General features: G+C 38.7%; 1 protein-coding gene across 2 annotated transcripts; it reads right to left on the bottom strand.

Annotated features, from left to right (window-relative positions):
• Positions 1-11,628: 11,628 nt before the first annotated feature.
• Positions 11,629-18,964, bottom strand: LOC146497470 (protein-lysine 6-oxidase-like). 2 transcript variants are annotated; one of them, XM_085139886.1, is made up of 7 exons: positions 17,190-18,963; positions 16,206-16,314; positions 15,621-15,758; positions 15,263-15,419; positions 12,890-12,985; positions 12,667-12,782; positions 11,629-11,828 (listed from the first exon to the last, which is right to left on the bottom strand). In XM_085139886.1, the coding sequence occupies exons 1-7, from the start codon at positions 18,112-18,114 to the stop codon at positions 11,822-11,824; spliced, it is 1,548 nt and encodes a 515-aa protein (XP_084996012.1). In that variant the 5' UTR covers positions 18,115-18,963; the 3' UTR covers positions 11,629-11,821. The 2 variants fall into 2 exon arrangements, with proteins under 2 accessions (XP_084996012.1, XP_084996011.1); XM_085139885.1 differs by lacking the exon at positions 11,629-11,828 and having other exon boundaries at positions 11,835-12,782; positions 17,190-18,964.
• Positions 18,965-19,021: the final 57 nt, after the last annotated feature.

The following is a 19,021-nucleotide window of genomic DNA, read 5'->3' as shown; positions in this document are numbered from 1 at the left end:
TGAATGATGCTCATAATGAGTATGCAGTACAGAGAGGCTGCCTCTCTGTACTGCATCCAGTCAGTTAGCTAGTTAGTAACTTGGGTTCAATATCGGCACATGCACATATGACAAAATAACCAGTTTCTCTCATTACATTTCAAACAGGACAGTGGTAACAACAGCAGGCAAGATAATGTTAAGTTTTAGATTTTAAATAGGCTGTATAAATTTCAATGGGAGCAACGGGACGGTCAAATATCACTGATTTTACTACAGAGCAGGACGGATTGTAGGGTAGCAAACATCGTCGGAAAAGACATTTTCAACACTGCAGGTTACCTGGTGTAATGTTTTTCAGCTAAAAAGAAACATGGTCTGACTCCTACCAACTATATAAAGAGTAAATGAAGGTTAAATGCAGCTAATATGTCCTGTTTTAAGCCAGGCACTTCCCCCTCCGCTCCGCTGCGCTCTGGAGGGGTTATCTAAACTTTTGCTGTTAAAATGTTCCGTCTCAATTAAGTACTGTATGCTTTTTATATTTTTAATAGTGTGTCACACAAACAACAAATATTGTCAAAAAAAGTAAGAAATCTTTGGGGGTGCTTTGATTCATTTGCTGAAGCACCCCCAAAAATGGGCTAAAATCGCCCCTGACTGTAGAAAACATTTACATACATGTTTCCAACAGTCATTTTTTATTCAACAGACCACCATTTTGGATGTGTGACAATCAGAGATGGGCAGTGAAGCGTTACTGTAATCCGATTACTTTTTTCGAGTAACGAGTAAAGGGATTACTATTGCAAAAAAGGTAATTAGATTACGCAGCACGCTGCCGGGATTTTTTCTGCAAGTGTCTCATGACAATGACATAAGCGAGTGCGATGTTCGTGGCAACAGCTGTGTGCAGATCAAAAATGGATAATAAATCGAGTGCAGCGTTTAAAGCGTGGAAGTACTGACCTTACTTTGAGTTTGATTCCATAAAAAGTGACAAAAACATTAGCGTCCGCTGCTCACTGCATGGGAAGAAAACTTCTTTTTACAGCAAAAAAACCCCCTAAACGTCCGAGCAAGCACCAAATACGCTGCTGGAATGTGAAATTCACAGAGAAACTGACATATCCTTCCGCCAACCACTGCGGCACACCTGCACCAGGGCAAACCTCCGCCTGCCCCACCCCTGCTATACAGGTGAAAATAGAGCAACAGGACCGCTAGTCTTTGATTTTATTTATTTTCTGCTGTGTTTTACGTGCATCTATTTGACAGAGTGAGTGTAAACACAAAAAAATATTTTATGTGCTGCAGAAAATGGGTTTAAATGTTAAACAAATTTCTTCCAGTCAGAGAATGTTGCATATAATTTAATTTTTTTAAATTAAATTAATTTAAAAAAAATTTTTTTTGTAAAGTTAAAAGATTAAAACTAATAAAACAAGTTTTAAAAAGAGACTTTTTCATTTGATTAATTTTATATGAAGGATTATGCAGAAAAAGTCGAATTGGGCTGAAAGATCGATTGCTTTATCACCTATTCAGGGGATAAATCATGTCTTAAAAAGTAAACTAAGTAACTAAGTAACTAATTACTTTTGAAAATAAGTAATCAGTAAAGTAACAGGATTACTTTTTCCAGGACGTAATCAGTAAGTAACTTGACCAACACTGGTGACAAACGTGACGATAATTTATAATCAAGTGGCACAGGCCAACAACCATCTGACAACCACCTGTTGCTAGGGTCTGGTTGGCAAAAGCCTCTGAGTGATTGTTTCGGCTACTGGCAGATTGCCATGGTTGTCTGTAGTTTTTCATGTTTGTCTGTAAAAATCCTGTTACAACCCAGACTCATGAAAGCCATGACCTGCTGTTGATTGCCTGGCGTGGGAGGATTATCAGCTAATGCAGGTAAGTGTCTTACAGCCTATAAAGCGTGTCCAGATGAACTGTTCAGTTTGTCTCTTGTACTCCTCCTGACATCAACCCATTAGTGACCTTTGTGCCTTGGTTAGATTGTGTTTTCTAAATTATTTTACCAATTTGTGTGGACTCTTCCTTGTTACATAATTTGAGCCAGTTCGTGATAATTCTTGCTAACTACCAACACCCTTTGAAACATGTTCACTGCAGTTCTGAGGAACAACTTTAACTTTTATTTTCTTTGGTTTGCGTCACACTTTTTCAAGTAGTGTTACCACTCAGCTCGTTTTTAGTGAGCATTTTCAGACAAACTGCAGGCAAATAAAGCAACATGTTAAAAAGGGTGCAGCTAGTCTGCATTTCTAATTTCCATCGCACTTTTTCAAATGTACACAGTACAGGAAGTTGGTGAATATTTACAGAGAAACATGAAGAACTCTAAGCTTTTTAGCGTAGCACCTTCTTCACAAATAACCACTGTTGCATGATGTCGTGTTAAAAACCTTAGTAATGACATGCTACCTGGTGGCTAGCTACGGAGCTACGGTTAGGCTAATATAAAAAATGAGCACAGTGAAGATCTAGTATGAGGGTTGAATTGTTAGTAACCAAAGTTTATGTTGAGAGCCTGAACTGCCTGAGACAAACATCATGTGGAAGGAAGAAGATGCTGAAAAGAGACCAAACTTCAGACAGGAGAGCGTCTGAGATGATCCATGCTCAGGTCGAGGTTAGTTATTAATATGTTGCTGCATGGTTTGGATTACTTGCTATGAAAAAAATCCGATCCTAATCCTATTGCCAAGTGATTCTTTCCTGAAGAGTTCAAATATTTGGTGTGAGCCCATGGGCTGTAGTGTACACTGGGAGTTTTGAAAAACTTAGCTCGAAGATATTCTGCACATGAATTGAGAAACCAAAAATGGCTGCTGATTATTTCTGGGGGGGCTTATTTATCTTAAATAGCACATGACACAATGCGTTACCAGACTTTAAAAAGACACAGCTACAATCAAAGCAGCAAATGCCTGGTACTGGAAACAGGTTTTTTTTACACCATCGCTTCCATGCAAAAATTCAGAGACGGCATAAATATGTTTGTAGCTACTGTGCGATCATCCAATGGTTTTGGATTTCTGCATTTTGAAGCCGGTTAGCTTCAAAATGCAGCTTAGAGAAAATGTAAATCATATCAAGGAGTCGAAGTGCATAAAAGGCTAAACGGTTTTGTATCTAAATGATTTTCTCTGGACCATGGAGCTGAACTGCCATGTCTCAAAAAAAAGTTGGGACATTTTATTACCACCAGTGTATCTAATAAAATGGCCAAAGTGCACTTCACAGAGTGGCCACAGGAGTACCTAATAAGTCAATCAACGTGAAAGCATGTTGGTAATCTGGTCACAGTTTGTTTCTCAGTGATGGCTGTGTTTACTTCTCTCCATCAAATAGAGTGGGAGACAGAAATGCACAGAAAATCCTGCTGAAGGATCCTAGAATAGCTCCTTGCTAGACAAAGACAGCAGCTCTTAGTGAAAACATTTTTTGCCATTATGAGCACAAGGATGTGTTACTGAGGTAGTCCATACACTTTCTTTTTTTAGTGTTAATAACACTAAAAATGGCACAGAAATTGCTGTTTTAAAAGTGCCTCCACTTCAGTTTTTTCTAAAAAGAGAGGAAACAAGTTAACTTTGGAGTGAATTTGAGTGAATATGGAGGAAACATTATAAGTCATTGTATCTTTTAAAGGACATTTTGTGAAAGAGCACAAAGAGAGCAGCAAAATGTCTACTATTTGAAGGGCAAATGTGTAGGTGGATTAAAAATGTAGGAGTAAAAAGAGCTGAAGTAGAAAAAGTTTGTAAAATGAAAGAGCTGAAAATGTTCATTGCTGATGTCACCCACTCTAACTGCTCTTTGTGGAAATACATTAAAAACTCATGCTGAAATTGACATGAAACTTAAGCTATCATCATTTAAAACCCCCCCAAAGATTTGAACTTAATACAGCTTTAAGAGTTCAAGGTGTTGAGGCCATATGATGTCTTTAGCTCAAAACAGAATGAACTACTTAACTATTAAAGTCAGCTGGGTTTGAAGAAGATTTAAGGTTTGTTCAATTATTTCCATTATTTAAAAAATGCTTTAAACCCAAAATAATTAAAAAGTTGCAGAAAAAGAAAAGCAATAGCACAATTTTCTCCCTAAAATTGTCTGTCCTTACATGGGGGACATCACATTTAAACTTTTCTGTACCTTATACTTCTGCTCTATGAGATGCTTCATACTTTGTTAAACAATAGCTCGGGTCTCTTGAGGTTAAGAGATTAACCTTAATTAACCTTAATTTTAAAATGTAATCTAACATTGTAGAGGCTGATCCATGAAATAATTCATCAATTTGTGCAATTTATTTAGTTTTTTGGGGAGAAAAAGTACACTGATGGTGTAGAAGGCTCAAAAACACATATAGCAAACATGATACGCGTGGCGTTGCAGGGTTAACAGGAAAAAGCAGCACTTCCTTCCTGTTCAGAAAAATGAAGACATTTGTTTTTCTTTAGAAAAGTTATTCGTTTCTATCACTTGACACATTCATGGTCCACTAACTGAGTGAGCACTTTGAACTGCAAGTCATATATTCATCATTGCATGATTTACTCCTCTAGATTCAATAATATGCTGAAGGAGTGAATACTAACTCTTTCCAGCCTGTAACTGTCAGAATATTTTCTTAATGAAGATACAGGATCACCCTGCTTTCTCAAAGGGCTGGGCAAGAAAGTAAAAGCTTATTTTGTTTTCAGCTGTTATTCTTGACTGAAATATAACTTGTAAGCCAAATATGTTAGGACAAGGAAACTGCCTTCAATCCTCTGGGCACTCATTTTAGAGTCTGCTAGGCTGGATGTTAGCTAATGTCTGCAGAACCTGAAGCCCAGTGGACTTTGACAAAGGCCATGTCTCAGCCTGCTGTCCAAGTCTTGGCCTTTCTGCACATCCTGTCTATGAATCTTGTCAGACCAAAAGTGCACTGGCTGAGCTGTTGGCTGTGCCGCTGTTGTAAATCCTGGAGTGAGTTTGGAATGTCAGACACAGATTCAAACCAAGAACAACACCGTCTGCAAGTATTGCCACCTCCAGTTTGTCTAGTCCTACCAAAAATAATACATGAGTAGGATGCAGTTAATGCCAGAGGTGCTCAGTGCTTGTCTGATGGAGTATTGTTTCCTGATCTGTTTAGGTTCTGGATGGAAAAATACAGCATGACGAACAACTGCGTTTATCTCAGAGGCTGCTACAACAGCTAGGTGCTAATGGGTCTAACCAGCCCCCCGAAACACAGAGCCAAAGGAGGAAAGAGCAGAGCAGGGTTCAAATAAAGACAAGAAATGCAAGAAAACAAGAAATATAGTGAGATGAAAATGCACACTAATCAGATTTGGGCCAACAAGATACATTATCAGTGTATCAGAGTTTTTTAATTCAATTTAATTCATTTTGATTTTGATTTTTTTTAAATGAGACCAGGCTAAATAATTTACATTCACAACATAATGGCAAATATTAGCATTAAACATAGTATTTTATTTTAATTTTGCCTTCTTGTCAATATATATATCAGTGTATACACGTTCAAAAAGCAGTTTTTAGGCACTGCTAAAAATCATCATCTTAAATTCTTTCTATAGCTTGATGACCATAATCTCAAGTTCAGCAGTTACAGCAAAGGTCAGTATACAAATGACAAATGTAAGTCTGATGAATTAAAAATTAAGGTCTTTACAATCCTTTTACTGCTGTAACGCTACTCCTTTTTCAGTGATTGTGCTTTTTTTGGGTGGCGTGTATCACGTTAGGACATTAGGAATTACTCGAGCTGTGCATTTCTGTCTTCCATTGGACACAAAATCTGCTGCAAAAATGAAGAGTGAGTTTCTGATGATTCTGCTTTGTGTGGTAGCTCTTGGTATGTTTCCCAGAAAGTTGAAATGGCAGACTTAGCAAAAAAAAAGGAAGCTTTAAAAAGTGTTTGAACTAGGCCAAGAAGGAGACAAAGGGAAAAAAAGGAAGATAAAACTGAAAGTTGGTGGCTTACTGTTGCCACCTCCTACTGATGAAATCATAGGAAAGATTTGAAAACATTAATGGAAATAAATTTTTGCAAAGCTTTAATTCTGATGTCTACAAAGTCCACAGGTGTCATACGTTGTTAGGTAATGTTGAAAACACTAACTGTATATGAAAGATGGATATAGTTTCTGGATCTGAAAAGTTTTTAATGACCAGCAGGGGGCGACTTCTCTGGTTGTATAGAAGTCTTTGGAATAAAAACCTTTCAAATCATTTATGACCTTACTAATACTTTCCTGGCAGCTTTATGATCTTAGTCACTAATTTCAATCTCACTGATTGGTTTATTGACTGACAGCGTGATGTTATTTTTCTAAATTATGGCCTATATCCAAGTCCAAAGGGAGAAAAATGCAGGGTTTGGTTTAGCATGGGTCTACCTTGAATCAAAGCTGCACTGCAACCATCATGTTCAGTTTCAAAACTCCAAGACCCCAATGGACTCTCAGCTTGAGGCTTTTTATTAGAGCACCTAAGCAAGGACTGGGTGAAGTCTGTGGCTACATCCATCTTTTATATACAGTCCATTGTTTAAACAGGGTTACTTATGAATTATACATTTTCATTATATGTGAGCTTATATAAGTTAATTTCCATCGTATACCCTTTCTTGTTTCTCATACTAGAAACCAGAACTAAAAAAACATTTTCAGAGTTTAGCAGAGCAGCATGAAAGCAGGGTGTTTTTTTTTTTTCCGTCAGAAGCCAAACATACCAGGAATTCATTTTCTAATAATCCCTCTCAGCTCAAAATCAAAACACTGTTTTGTCATTTCATTCATCATTGGGAGATTCCTTTTGGTAAATGAATTTGCACTAAACAGATTGCTTCAGAGAAAAATTAATACAAGTGTTTGAAGTAAGAGATGAAGAGCTTATAGACGGTGCAGTGGATCAACAATCAGAGAACAGCAAATCCTTTGAGCCATCCCTCCAAATACCACCCAAGTCAAAGTACCACCCAGCTTGAAAGAGAAACAGAATTCATCATCAGTTTGACTCCGCTGTGTTTTGTCTCTGAGCTCTGTGTAGTTTTCATTGGCCAAATTTACTACAGTGAGTCTGCTGGTTGTGTAACTGCCCCCCCCCCCCCCCCCCCCCAAGGAAGTAAGAGGAAGTAGCCCAGTGCGTCTACCCTGCACACCCTTGCTGGTCTTCAGCTGACCTCAGCTCTGTTCTTGATCTCGGCAGGATGACAGAGCTGCTGAGTGAGGAATTTCTCTGCTCTGTGCCTAAACCAACCTGCCAGGATGCTCTCTTTAGGCTCAGCACGTTCCTCAGTTACGTCCCTGCCGACTCTCACATGGCCCCGCTTTGTTGAAATATGACCTTCAAATACCAAACCCTGCCCTTAGTAACGTCTCCAAACACTGTCCACCTACGTGCAGATGCATCCGGAAAATGTCTCTCCTTGCCACAGCAGGCTGCAGGCACATGGCAGACCAGTCCCTTCCACACCTAACCTACCTGTGCGCTTGATTATATTTGCTGAGCCTGAGTGAAAAGTAGTGCCAAACTCTTTTTTTTTTTTTTCCTTTGGCTTCGTCAGGCTTGTGTAAGCCTAACTCGAGAACCTGTCCAGATGTTGGTGTGAAGCTACACAGCTGAGCAAACAGCCACTGTCTTCTCTACAGCATGACATGATTAAAATGACATGCTGGGCCAAAAAGACCAGCTGAAATCTGACAGAGTTGAAGGTTAACATCTTAACTGCAGAGATGGTAAAGTTAGCCTGACCTACAAGTGGGCAAAACTCAAATGTTAACTTCAGTGGTGAAATATGAAGATAAATACATACATTTGTTTATTTAATGATGGTGTAGACTTTAACCTCATAAATCTTCCATGCTGATTATACGTCAGTTAATGTATAATAGTGTCACATATTAAACAGTGTAGACAGTTTTTTGATATCACAGGTTAACCTTTTATCATAAACCCTTAAAACAAAAACGACCCTTTCAAACATTAGTGTATTCATTAGTCAAATTTAAATATAATAAAAATACTACTAGTGAAATAATTTAGTAATAATAGTAGAAAATGTGTTCATCTTTGCTTTTTCCCCCTCAGATTTCACAATGATTTTGACATTATGTTTTTAGCAAAATACCTTGTGAAATATTAAGAAGATGAAATCTGGGTTAAGATGACTCTAATGTGTTTTTATCCAACACCTCTAGCAATTCAGGTTCATATCAGTTACCAGTTTAAGTGTTATCATCTATCATCCTTGACATTTCCAGTTGTAGCACAAGTTAGATGGCCTTTTTGTTATAAAAATACAGACATTAAAATACATTCACTTTTAATGCAGTGCTATCACCAACACTAAAATTATGCTGTGTAAAGAATATGACTAAATAAATGAACAATGTAAATCAGATTGTGAGACTTTGAACCCCTGCACTTAATACAACCATGGCCACGGACTCTTAGTCTTCATTTATTTTTGTCTGTGAGCATGCTGAGACGTTTAAATCTCTGCTGCAGATATCCTCTGCTGAAATAGTCACAGTCTGTAAATATTGTCTCCAAAATTCCTGGACAGACTGAAATGGAGTCGACTTAATAGGAGCAGGGGGGATTTTTTCCAGACACTTTCAATAACATAGACAATCTATTCTGGCAGGGAAGCACCTTGGCAACTTCCAAACCATTTCAATTGTGTCTAATCTCCCCGGTTTGCTTCTTTTTTAAGCCGAGGCTGAGCTCTGTTCCGTTGCAAATACCCAACATCTGTGCATTTAACGGCGCATACATTGTCTGTAAAAACATCTGTTTTCCAGTGCATCACTCAAAACCACTTCATAATGTACAAAACCTGCACGAGTAAGTAAAAACATCTTTGAATCAGACAAACCATCATCCACTCAAAGCAAATGTGATTGGAGCAGGTTTGCTTTTTTTTTTCTTCCGTCATTCATTGCTGTTTGAAGCTGTCTACTGCTTGCTGCAAAAACACGGTTGTCTTTAGTAAAAAAAAAAAAGTTCAGCAACACGCTGGACATCGTCCCTGGCGTGATGTGTCAATCCTCCCACTCAGACAAAATATCCCAGAGCTATTAAAAACACCTCATCCCGGACAAGCCCCCGCGCATGTGAGTCAAACCAAAATGTGGTGAATTCTGAGCCAAGAAGGATTTTACAACCCTTTTTAAAAATATGCATCGAAGAAGAGTATTGGAAAAGGCCTCCATTCATCATGCTCTGACTGTGTTTTAGTAGATATGGCAAGGATGCAGAAGATCTTGTGTCTTCACAGAGGTCTGTCAGCAAACATGCCGCCAGCGTCTGCCTGCAGGTCTGTTTGTCTTTGAGGGCGCACACTGAGGATAGAAACTGCTTTAATCTTGCTGTGTGCTTATGAGTTATTTCAGATCTTACATCACAGCTGTTGTCCAACTGTGATGTAAGATCTGAAACTGTCAAAAGTATAATTTATACTACTTTTCTTATATTAAATCAACAGACAATCTTGAAAAAAATCCAAACATATTTTGGCATTTTCTAACATGAAACTTTGATTTGTAATGTAATGCATCAACACATCAGACTATATTTTCAACACTGTTTTATCATGTCAACATTTCCATTCACTCAGTTATACACTAACACACACTTGTAGAAACATACTCATAACATACATCCTTGATATTTTAACATAAAACGAGTATTTGCAGTTTTCTAATATGTCCAGGTGAAAGGATGAGCTGGATGTGGTTTTATTTGTTTCCTGTTGTCAACAGATCCCCTGAAAAGATCAAAATGAATGATTTCTACTAGGCTTTGTCTGTGTTTATTCAACACCTGATGCATGTTATTCATCTGCTCCCAAGAGCTCCACTGAAAAATATTCTGAGTCACACTCTTTAACCGGCTGACTTATTTCTTCTTTTATCAACATGGATGCTGTGGTTTATTTTTACTGGAGTCTCCATTCACTATCCGGCTGCCATAAATACTGCTGTTTGAGTAGTGTTCGCTTACTTAGTATGCTGCAGTTTTAGAAAATTATGTTATTTTTTAAAGCCACATATATCATACATATGCAGTGTGATCCTATAGAAGGCCAGGATCACACTACACAAGAGTCACCCAGTAAGAGCTCAGTCCTGGGACTAAAAATGGGCTGCTTTAACCCATGGGGTGTTTTGTAGTGACCTATTGGAGAATACAACTTCTCTTTGTATTTGTAAAACCTTCCACCACGTGTTGTGGATCTTCTTCTCAGTTCTGGTTTAGATGTTTTTTCATGAGAATTGTTGACAGTAGCAACAATCTAGAATATCTTTTATGTAAAAACCTCTTAACATCCACCAGATTGGATGGTGATCTGTTTAGGGTTATGTTTAGGATGTCTCTGAGCCACAGGCTAATAAAGCAGGTTTCAGATTCTATCAGTAACCTATAAGATGTGGTTTCATACATGTGTTCGGACCTTCTATTATAACTAATGTAGCTCCTCTATTATAAGAGGAGATAACCTTTTTCTTATTTTTTCTTATATACAAGGTATGGTCAAAAAGCTCCAGGAACACTATCATAAAATAACAAAACAAAACAAACAAACACAAAAACATACCTGATTTAATTTAAAATTGAAGACCGACTTCCTTGGTGGTACTTGCTGGTAATTAGAATTGGACCTCCAGCTATGACCCAGCAGTTTTCAGTTGAAGCGTCCTAAGTTTCCAAGCCCGATGGCAACACTTCAGGTCGGGAGTGTGATGAGGAGTTTTTGGAGGGGGTTTGGAGGGTGAATTCACCCGTCATGACCAGACTATCAACATGGAGTTCTACAGTAACATCCTAAGTTGTCTGCTGGACGACGACAGACGTTATAAAACATCACTACTTTGCCTGTTGGCTCTGAAGCGTCAACTTTAGTGTTTTGGTTGCCATGTTTTTTCAAGCCTCATTTGCAGAGCATTTGATCATATCTCATGTACAGTTTTACAGTGGTTGATATTCATATGACCAAAGTTTCAAATAATAATGTCACTGTATGTGGAAGTACAGTACTCCCTGTGATCCACAAGATCAGGCATCAGACTGCTCTAAATGCGTGGTCAGTTTCTTTTCCCCTAATATGGTCGCGCCTAATATATCAGGCTCTGGGTGTGAGCAGACCAGCCCGATCCAACATGATGTTTAAGGAAGTGCAGCCAATCACTGCTGAAAACCAGGGGACCTTGTTTTGAACTGGTAATCACACAAAACTCCTCTAGTAGAGAGGAAGAACAAATTATGGAGCTGACAATGAGCAACATTAAACCTTATCCCTAAAAGAGTTTCCCCAAAAGAGTGGATGTTATAAGGTTAAATAAAACTCTAGATGTTAATAATGTGCACATAATAGTAACAAAAATCAGAAAAAAAACATTAACAACGACATCAAATGACAAACAATACACACATTTCAAGCGAGTAAGTAGCACTTAAAGGAAAAAACGTGTCTACGAACAGTACTTGTATTTGTTAAGAAAAACAAACCAAAACATAATTTGTAACCAATCGTAGCACATTTCTAGAAATGCACAATCAAGTAATTCTGATGTATCACTAGTTCCATATACAAAGTTTGTGTAAACTAATTTTGCATTTATTCTGAATAAATGCAACCCCAAGACTTCATAGCAGGAATGTAGCTCACCATTACAATACAAAATTTTACCAATTGCATAAACCTTTTTTCACTGATGTCGTTGAGCCTGTGCAGTACAGACGGGGTCTTACTGCCAAACTTCTGCATGTTTCCAGAAAAAATTATCTTTCAACCCCTGAAAACAGATAAAGAGAAAATCATTAAGCATTAGGAATTAGAATAAAATATATTTGATACAGCTTTGATGCAACAACCTGATAGTTTTCACTAAAACATTTCTGGGAAATGTCCCAGATTTTTGGAACCACTAATTTAAACTAATTTGGATAACATATATAAAGAGACATCTCGTGTTGACTTAATCTGAAATATTTACCAAATGAATCATTCATTCCAGTTCAATAAAGGGAATGTGGTGTTTAAAATGTCCAGAGTAAAAAAACACAGCCTACAGTCACATAAAAAGGAAAGTGTTTGCAGTACTCAGTGCAGTCCTGTGAAAACCAAAGATACAAACCTAAGATGTGCTTTCATCTTTTTTTCTTTTTGGTTTCTTCTTCTTCTTTTGTTTAAGAAAGAAGAGACTTTCTCCTGTTAGCCCTTCCAAATAAACCATGTTCAATCTTTTTTCAAAGTGTTGTTGTGAACTTTAACCTTTTAAATGCTAAGTGCAGCCTGTAGAGTTGGAGATGCAGCTGTCTGTTATTTTGCTGTTTCTCTGAGAATTGCAATCTGACCTTGAATTTGCTGAGATGTCAACTCCTAGGAAGATTGTGGCACTGGGTTAACACAGACCAACAAACTGACAAAGCTTCTGCTTGCTTACACTTGCTGTTGATCAGTTAATCAAATCTATTCGATTAGCAGCACTTTAGCTGCTACTTACCTTCCTAATTCCTATGAAAACAGGGTGGACTTGGTTTTTCACAGGACTGCACTGAGCCCTCTAAAAAGCATTGTTTTTCACTCGAATCTATGCTACGATCATGCTCAGAGAAACCCTCTTATAATACCTCGTTATTCGACAGTTGCGTGTCTGAACATAAACGCCTGTGTAAGTAATATCACATCTCACTACGTTGTTGTTGAAGTCTGACTCCAGGATGTGGAAATTGGGATTGACTGTAACCTGACAAAAAAAATTAATAAATCATGAATAAATTCTGTAGCAGGAGGTTATAAACATTTATTTCTGTGTTGTGAAATACACATACAGAGAATGAACATGTGACACACCTTCAAGATGTAGTTTCCTGGAGGCACATCAGTGATGTCAATCCACTGACAGTCGATGTTGGCAGCGTAGAGGTCATGGCAACCTGGGCTCAGACCCTACAAAACACAGTCACCTCAGTGAGGTTTTATAACTTGTACAGGTGCACGCATATCTGTCATAAGAAAGCATTAACCTTAAACATTATATAGAGTCAGAATCACAGAGCTCATACAAAAGATACGATAGATATTCCTGTGGCAACAGGATGTTTAGCTTTATTGGAATAAACCAATGTTCTAGTTAGAAAAACATTTCTCTGAAGTGGATTTGGAGGATTTGCAAAAGACAAAAAACAAGTATCTTTATTTCTAATGTGATAAACTAAACAGAAGGATCAGAAGTTTGGTGAATAGCTTATAAACTTTTTTCCATTGTTACATATTTTTCTTTTTTTTTCTGTGCGTGTTATTTTATTACTCAGCCTCTCATTTCAAATACCTCCTCCCATTTCTCCTGTTTGATTGCGTGCTCCGCCCTAATGCGTCCCACTGCCTCTAACTGTCTTCCCTGTGTATTTAAGCTGTATGTCTTCCCTTTTTTCCCTTCCAGACTGTCTTAGTGTGCACTTTGCGTTCCAGCATGCTCTTAATGAGCGCTACCTTGTGTTTTCTACCCAGTTCTGTTTCCTGGTATCTGGTTTAGTCTACTCCTCGTGCTTTTGTCTGTCTGGATTCATCACCTTTTACCTCAATAAAGACTCGTATTTTCTCCTAAAGCTCTTCATAAAAGTATCTGAGCCTTCAGAATAATGCAAATGAACACTTGCAGTTGTTTTCCTATTGAACTACTTTAAAAAGTCTTACCCATTCTTACTTTTGTTGTTTAGCTATTATTTGCTATTTAAAGTGGGTCTCCACTGATTTTACAGCTCAAGTATATTTACTCATCATGGTGAGTGGCTGTGAACACAGCTGTTTAATGTCGTCTGTGGCTCTGAAGGAGCTTTGTGAAATAAATGGCGAGAAGCCTGCGAGCCAGTTCAGTCAACTCAAGCAGCATTGCTTCAGACACACGTGACATGTCTCACTTTCTTCACATCACCCTCCCAATTTGGTGGTTTGTTTAAGCTTCATAATTTGCAATCTCTGTCCTGCACTGCTGTTCCTTCCACTTCCTTAAAATCTGCCTGTGCATATTTAAGTATCAGGCATGGTAGTGTGCCGGAAGTGTGTCAGTGCTGTGCACAGCTTTACAGATCCACATTGTCAGAGGGCAGGGTTAAAACTCTGTAGAGGAACCGGTGAGCTACTTTACGTGTTTTTGCTGTTGGGCCTGATGCAGTCATAGTATACAAAGAATGTGTCTGTACCGGAGTTACTGTAGTTTTCTAAATTTGTTTTTTATTTTTATTTTGATTTGATATGTTTTTTCCCCAGTTTCTTTACAGAGTGAGTTTTCATATTGCATTTTAGTTTGTAAAATTTTAGTTTTAGTTTAGTTTTTATTAATTTCAGTCATAGTTCTAGTTTTGTTTTTTAATTTTCATTGCATGGAGAGAGGCAATATTTAGGAAAATCAATGAAATACAAATACTGACTCATAGTCTTGTAGACATTCAGAGCCTCAGTAAATGCCCATTAATGCCTCTTCAGGCATTAATCAAAGTAACAGATACTAAAACTAATGATGTTTTCTCTACATTTTTCAAAAGTCTAGTTTTTATCTATTATTTTATTTTATTTATTTATATTTATCCATGATGGTTTTTTTTTCTTGTTTCTCCTTCAGTTTATTTAGCCAATCAGCTTTCTACCTACGGTTAGCGACATCATCTTCGGGCTGCAAGCCATTGGTTTTCTGGAGGACTTCGCATAAATGTGTCTGTGTAGTCTCTTTGCTGGCTGAATTGTGTGAAGCTAGAGCTTTGGATGGATGTTTCACAGACAAGTGAAGCCATAATTCCTGCATTACTCATCACTTCCAGGTTTTTACATGTAACAGATTTGCAGGGAGAGTATATTTTTCTGCTGCTGTAATAAATCATTTTACACCCGGCTTGTCTGATTAAGCTGATCTCACCATGAACTTGAAGACCTCAAATATACCAGAATCCTGGAGAGTCCAATGCAAAAAATGTGTTTATTTAGTCAAATACTGCTTGAGTTTGGCACAAAGGTGGTGAAGGTTAATATATAGCAAGTCTCTACTGCTGTTTTAGTCTTTACTTTACAGGGTAGTTCAGAGAGCAGAGAGTGGGGGAACAACACCCAGGAAATAGCCTGAAGCAAAGTAGACTTCAGCCTCCATGCTTCACCTGAGGTGCATAGGTCAGCGATAGCAGTAGCTTTAAATTTATATCACATTATATCACATAACATATGATGGTGTGTTACCTGCGTATGAGCTGTACAGGCGTAGCGTCGCCTGAATCCAGGATCACAGTTGGTGTCCTCCAGACAGAAACTGGCCTTGTGTCCCTCGGCCACTTTACGTCCTGTGATAAAATCCAGCAGATCGTAGTTGCTGAAGGCGTCCATGCTGTGGTAGTGTCTGTGGGTGCAAAAGAGATGGAAAAAAAATCAATAGCGGATATTTGGTTATGGCTCAGGAATGTCTAAAAAACCTGCAGTTTTATTGTCTTAAGTGAATTTTGAGGGTTTGGTGTTCTTCCTAGTTCGTCATATCTGAATGGCTAATCACTTTAAAAAAATATATTTTTAAGAAAAAGGATTTAGGAGTCATCAAACTCACTGGTGACAGCTGTGCCAGTCCCACTGATATCTGGGCTTGAAAGGGAGGAAGTCAGCGGTGCCTTGGTTCTTCACTTTCTGTGGAAACCGCAGGAGGACTCTGAAGTCGATGTCTCGCACAGCGGGTCCATAAGCCGATCTTGGATGGATCACAGGAGAAAAAGGCGTAAGCTGCATTGGAAAAGTGCTACTGGCTGAGCTCCCAGGTCTAGTTTTCTTAAAAGTAACAGAGCGCAAAGGGTTTGTTCCATTGTGCTTAATGCTTTTGGGAAAACCAAACCAGAACATTTATGTCTTGGCAGGACATGATGTTGGACAATCATGTTGGACAATCATTGCTACGTAATATGATCAAATGCTTTTGTAACTCGCCTAACAAAACAGTTATCCCAGCATGCTTAACAGCTTACACTGGCATAATTGAATGCAACCCTAAAACAACTAAAAGTTGTTCTTAAGCATGTAAAACGATTCCCCACTGAGAAAAAAACAAAACAAAGGACATGAGTATGTGTGTCTGCCTCAGTGTCTACGTGCTGCTCTGTTCATACTGAAGAAGTGAATCACTTCTGGCACCTCAGATTACCTGGCCAGACAGTTCTCCTCAGCCGCACAGCGAAGCGCATACATCTGCATGCGCTGGACATAGGTACCTGCTTGGATGGCATATGGGTCTGGCACAAGGTCTGGCAGTCCTGTTGGGAGGAGATTAAATGGACAGTCCAAGTTTTTTTTTTCCTCCTTACATCTTAATGTTCCCAACTTATTCATGCTGAGCATAATCCACAGAAATAGACACCCTGAAAATGTAAACTGCTTTGTGTTTGTTGGCATAATTTAACATGTTTCACATTCCTTACAGCTCCAAAAGCCAAATAAGACTTTTTTTTCTCTCGCTCCTTGGCTTTTTGTTTAAAGTGAGACATAAAGTTATGAAAATTGTCCTTAAATAATCAAACAAGCACATAATTTTAAATATAACAGTGTTTTTGTGTGTCCACAGAACCATTACATGAATGTAAAGCCAGTAATATTTGTGCCAAATAAGGGATAAAAAGCTGTTTTAAAGTACTGGCCAAATTAACACTAAAACAGGTTTTGCTTGCTGGAATTATATTATTTTAAAATATTGATCACAGACACAGTTTCTTAATCCACTCTTAATTTCAATAATTTACATTGCAAATCTATCCATTTGGCTAACTATATAAAATATAAAATTTGAAGAACAGCTAATAAATATCAGGGATGTCAAACTCCTTTTACATCGTGGACGTTCATGTGAAATGGGCCTGATCAGTGAAACGAAATGATTAAGGTGTAAAGGCTCTGTCTTGTTATCATAAATTTAGAATATAAAGTTTTCATTAATTCACAGAAAATGTACTTTTATGTAGTATGAATGGATCAATAGCAAAAACTGTAAAACTTAATAAATTACTCTTAAAAGTTCAAAATCTGAACTATCCTTTACACTGTCCCGTGGGCCAGACAGAGGCCTTATGTCTGACACCCCTGATCTACATAATCTGACTTCTCTAATATTATATAAATGGAACACTTGACCTACCGTTTTGGAAATATCCTGTGCCGTACCCTGTGCCAGGCGGACGGAGGGTGCGGGCCGCTGACCTCCCTCTGGTCGGATACATGTTGTAGAAAACAGAATTCCTGTGGTTTTTAAGCGGGTTTCGAGGGTCGTCATTGACCATGTCCTCTCCATTGCTGTTTTCCTCAGTAAGTGCAGGAAATACAGCCGGTGCCTCAGACTCATTTTCCAGACCTGACGGGTGTGCTGAGATGGAGCGATCAGTCTGAGCAGGTTGCCTGGAGACGGGCGTCACCTCCGGCCCCGCGCGTAACTGTTGGTTTTGCGCACCAGGTCCGGATTCACCTATTCTAGTATGTAGTGCGGTATTATCCACAGTGACAGAACCTCCATTACCGCCAGAAAAATCTGCTGAACTCCCCGGTGAAGAGGCGTTCGTGGTTCTGGTGAATTCACCATTAAAATGGCGTGCGCCTGGATGTCTTACAACTGCTGGTGTAGGGCGTTCAAGTCGCTGTCTGAACCCTGACGCGTGACGATTCACGGGCGCATACGGTCTAACATCGTGTCCAGGTGTGAGAAGTCCCGATTGTGCACTGTTATCAGTCCTGAACTGTCTGGAGTCAGTTGGTCCGGTTCTCACAAGCGTCATTCTTCTGCGCGCTCCAGACATCTGGCTCCCGGTACCATCCCTCCGACTGCTCACGTAAACCCTCGACTGGCTGGTGGACCGATACGGAGCCTGGTACTCCAGCCCAGTGCTCATTAAACTGTAAACCTGTCCGTTGTTCTCCCATTGAATCCGGTGCCGCCAGGGGCCAACCGTGCGCTGCTGCCCAAAGCTGAGGGGGAGTAGTCCTTGGAAAATATATAAAAATAAAAGTGACCGTTTAGCCATGGCAATTAAACTTAATAAATTAAAGCCCACGTGTAAGTTAGCAAACATCACGTAAGTTTGCGTGCACAGACGTTGAAGCTTCGTGGAGAATGGATTAAAATCGGCAGTGCGCTTCCAGTTTCAGCTCTGACACAAAACAACATAGCACTTCTCAGGAGGACTGAGAGATGGAGAGGAGAGGAGGGCTGAATCCTTTTTTCCCGGCTCGTTTGTCGAATTCAGTCCAGTTACTTTCACTAAGTCAAGCTTCTAAAGAATTTAACCCATCCCTTGCTGTGGTTACGTGCGGTTAGACAAGTATGTTTGCTGAGTAAATTTCACGCGCGGGTGTAAACTTAACTCAGCCAAATGCATCACCTCGAGCTGGTGAAGCTCAGGGAACACTAAAGAACACAAAAGGATATGAGTTGTTGTGTTTTAAATCACGGTTAAAAACCTATTTGTTTAATCTCGCCTTTCCTGCTTGTTAATGCTGGCACCTGACTCTTAGACTTACTCTACTTTTCCTTATACATATTTTTTATGGCTTGTGCTTTTATTATGTTTTTATTTGATATGCATTTTATATTACCCCTGTGTATTAGTGGCATTGACCTGTGAGTATATTTGATACTTTGCTAAGGCCTTATAATACTCGTGTTACTTCTCTGTCTCTTATGTTAAGCACTTTGGTATACCGCTGGTTTTTAAATGTGCTCTATAAATAAAGATTGTTGTTGTTGTTGTTGTTGTTGTTTAAGTAATATTTTTTGTTGAGCAGAACTTACTTTTTCATTTCAATATCACTCCTTGTTATTTGACACGTTGATCACGGCTAAAATGCCCCTTTAGAGCTAAATATATCTTTATATGGAGTTAAAAAGTCACCACGACCAGTTTATCAAGCTAAAAAAACAAACGAACAAGAAAACAACAAGAAAACAACGATAACAGCTGACAGTTTCAAATGAAACAT

The sequence above is a fragment of the Neolamprologus multifasciatus genome, chromosome 18 (genome assembly GCF_963576455.1).
Source record: "Neolamprologus multifasciatus chromosome 18, fNeoMul1.2, whole genome shotgun sequence".
NCBI lineage: Eukaryota > Metazoa > Chordata > Actinopteri > Cichliformes > Cichlidae > Neolamprologus > Neolamprologus multifasciatus.
Note: the sequence above shows the minus strand (reverse complement) of the source record. Positions and strands in the feature narration are given on the sequence as shown.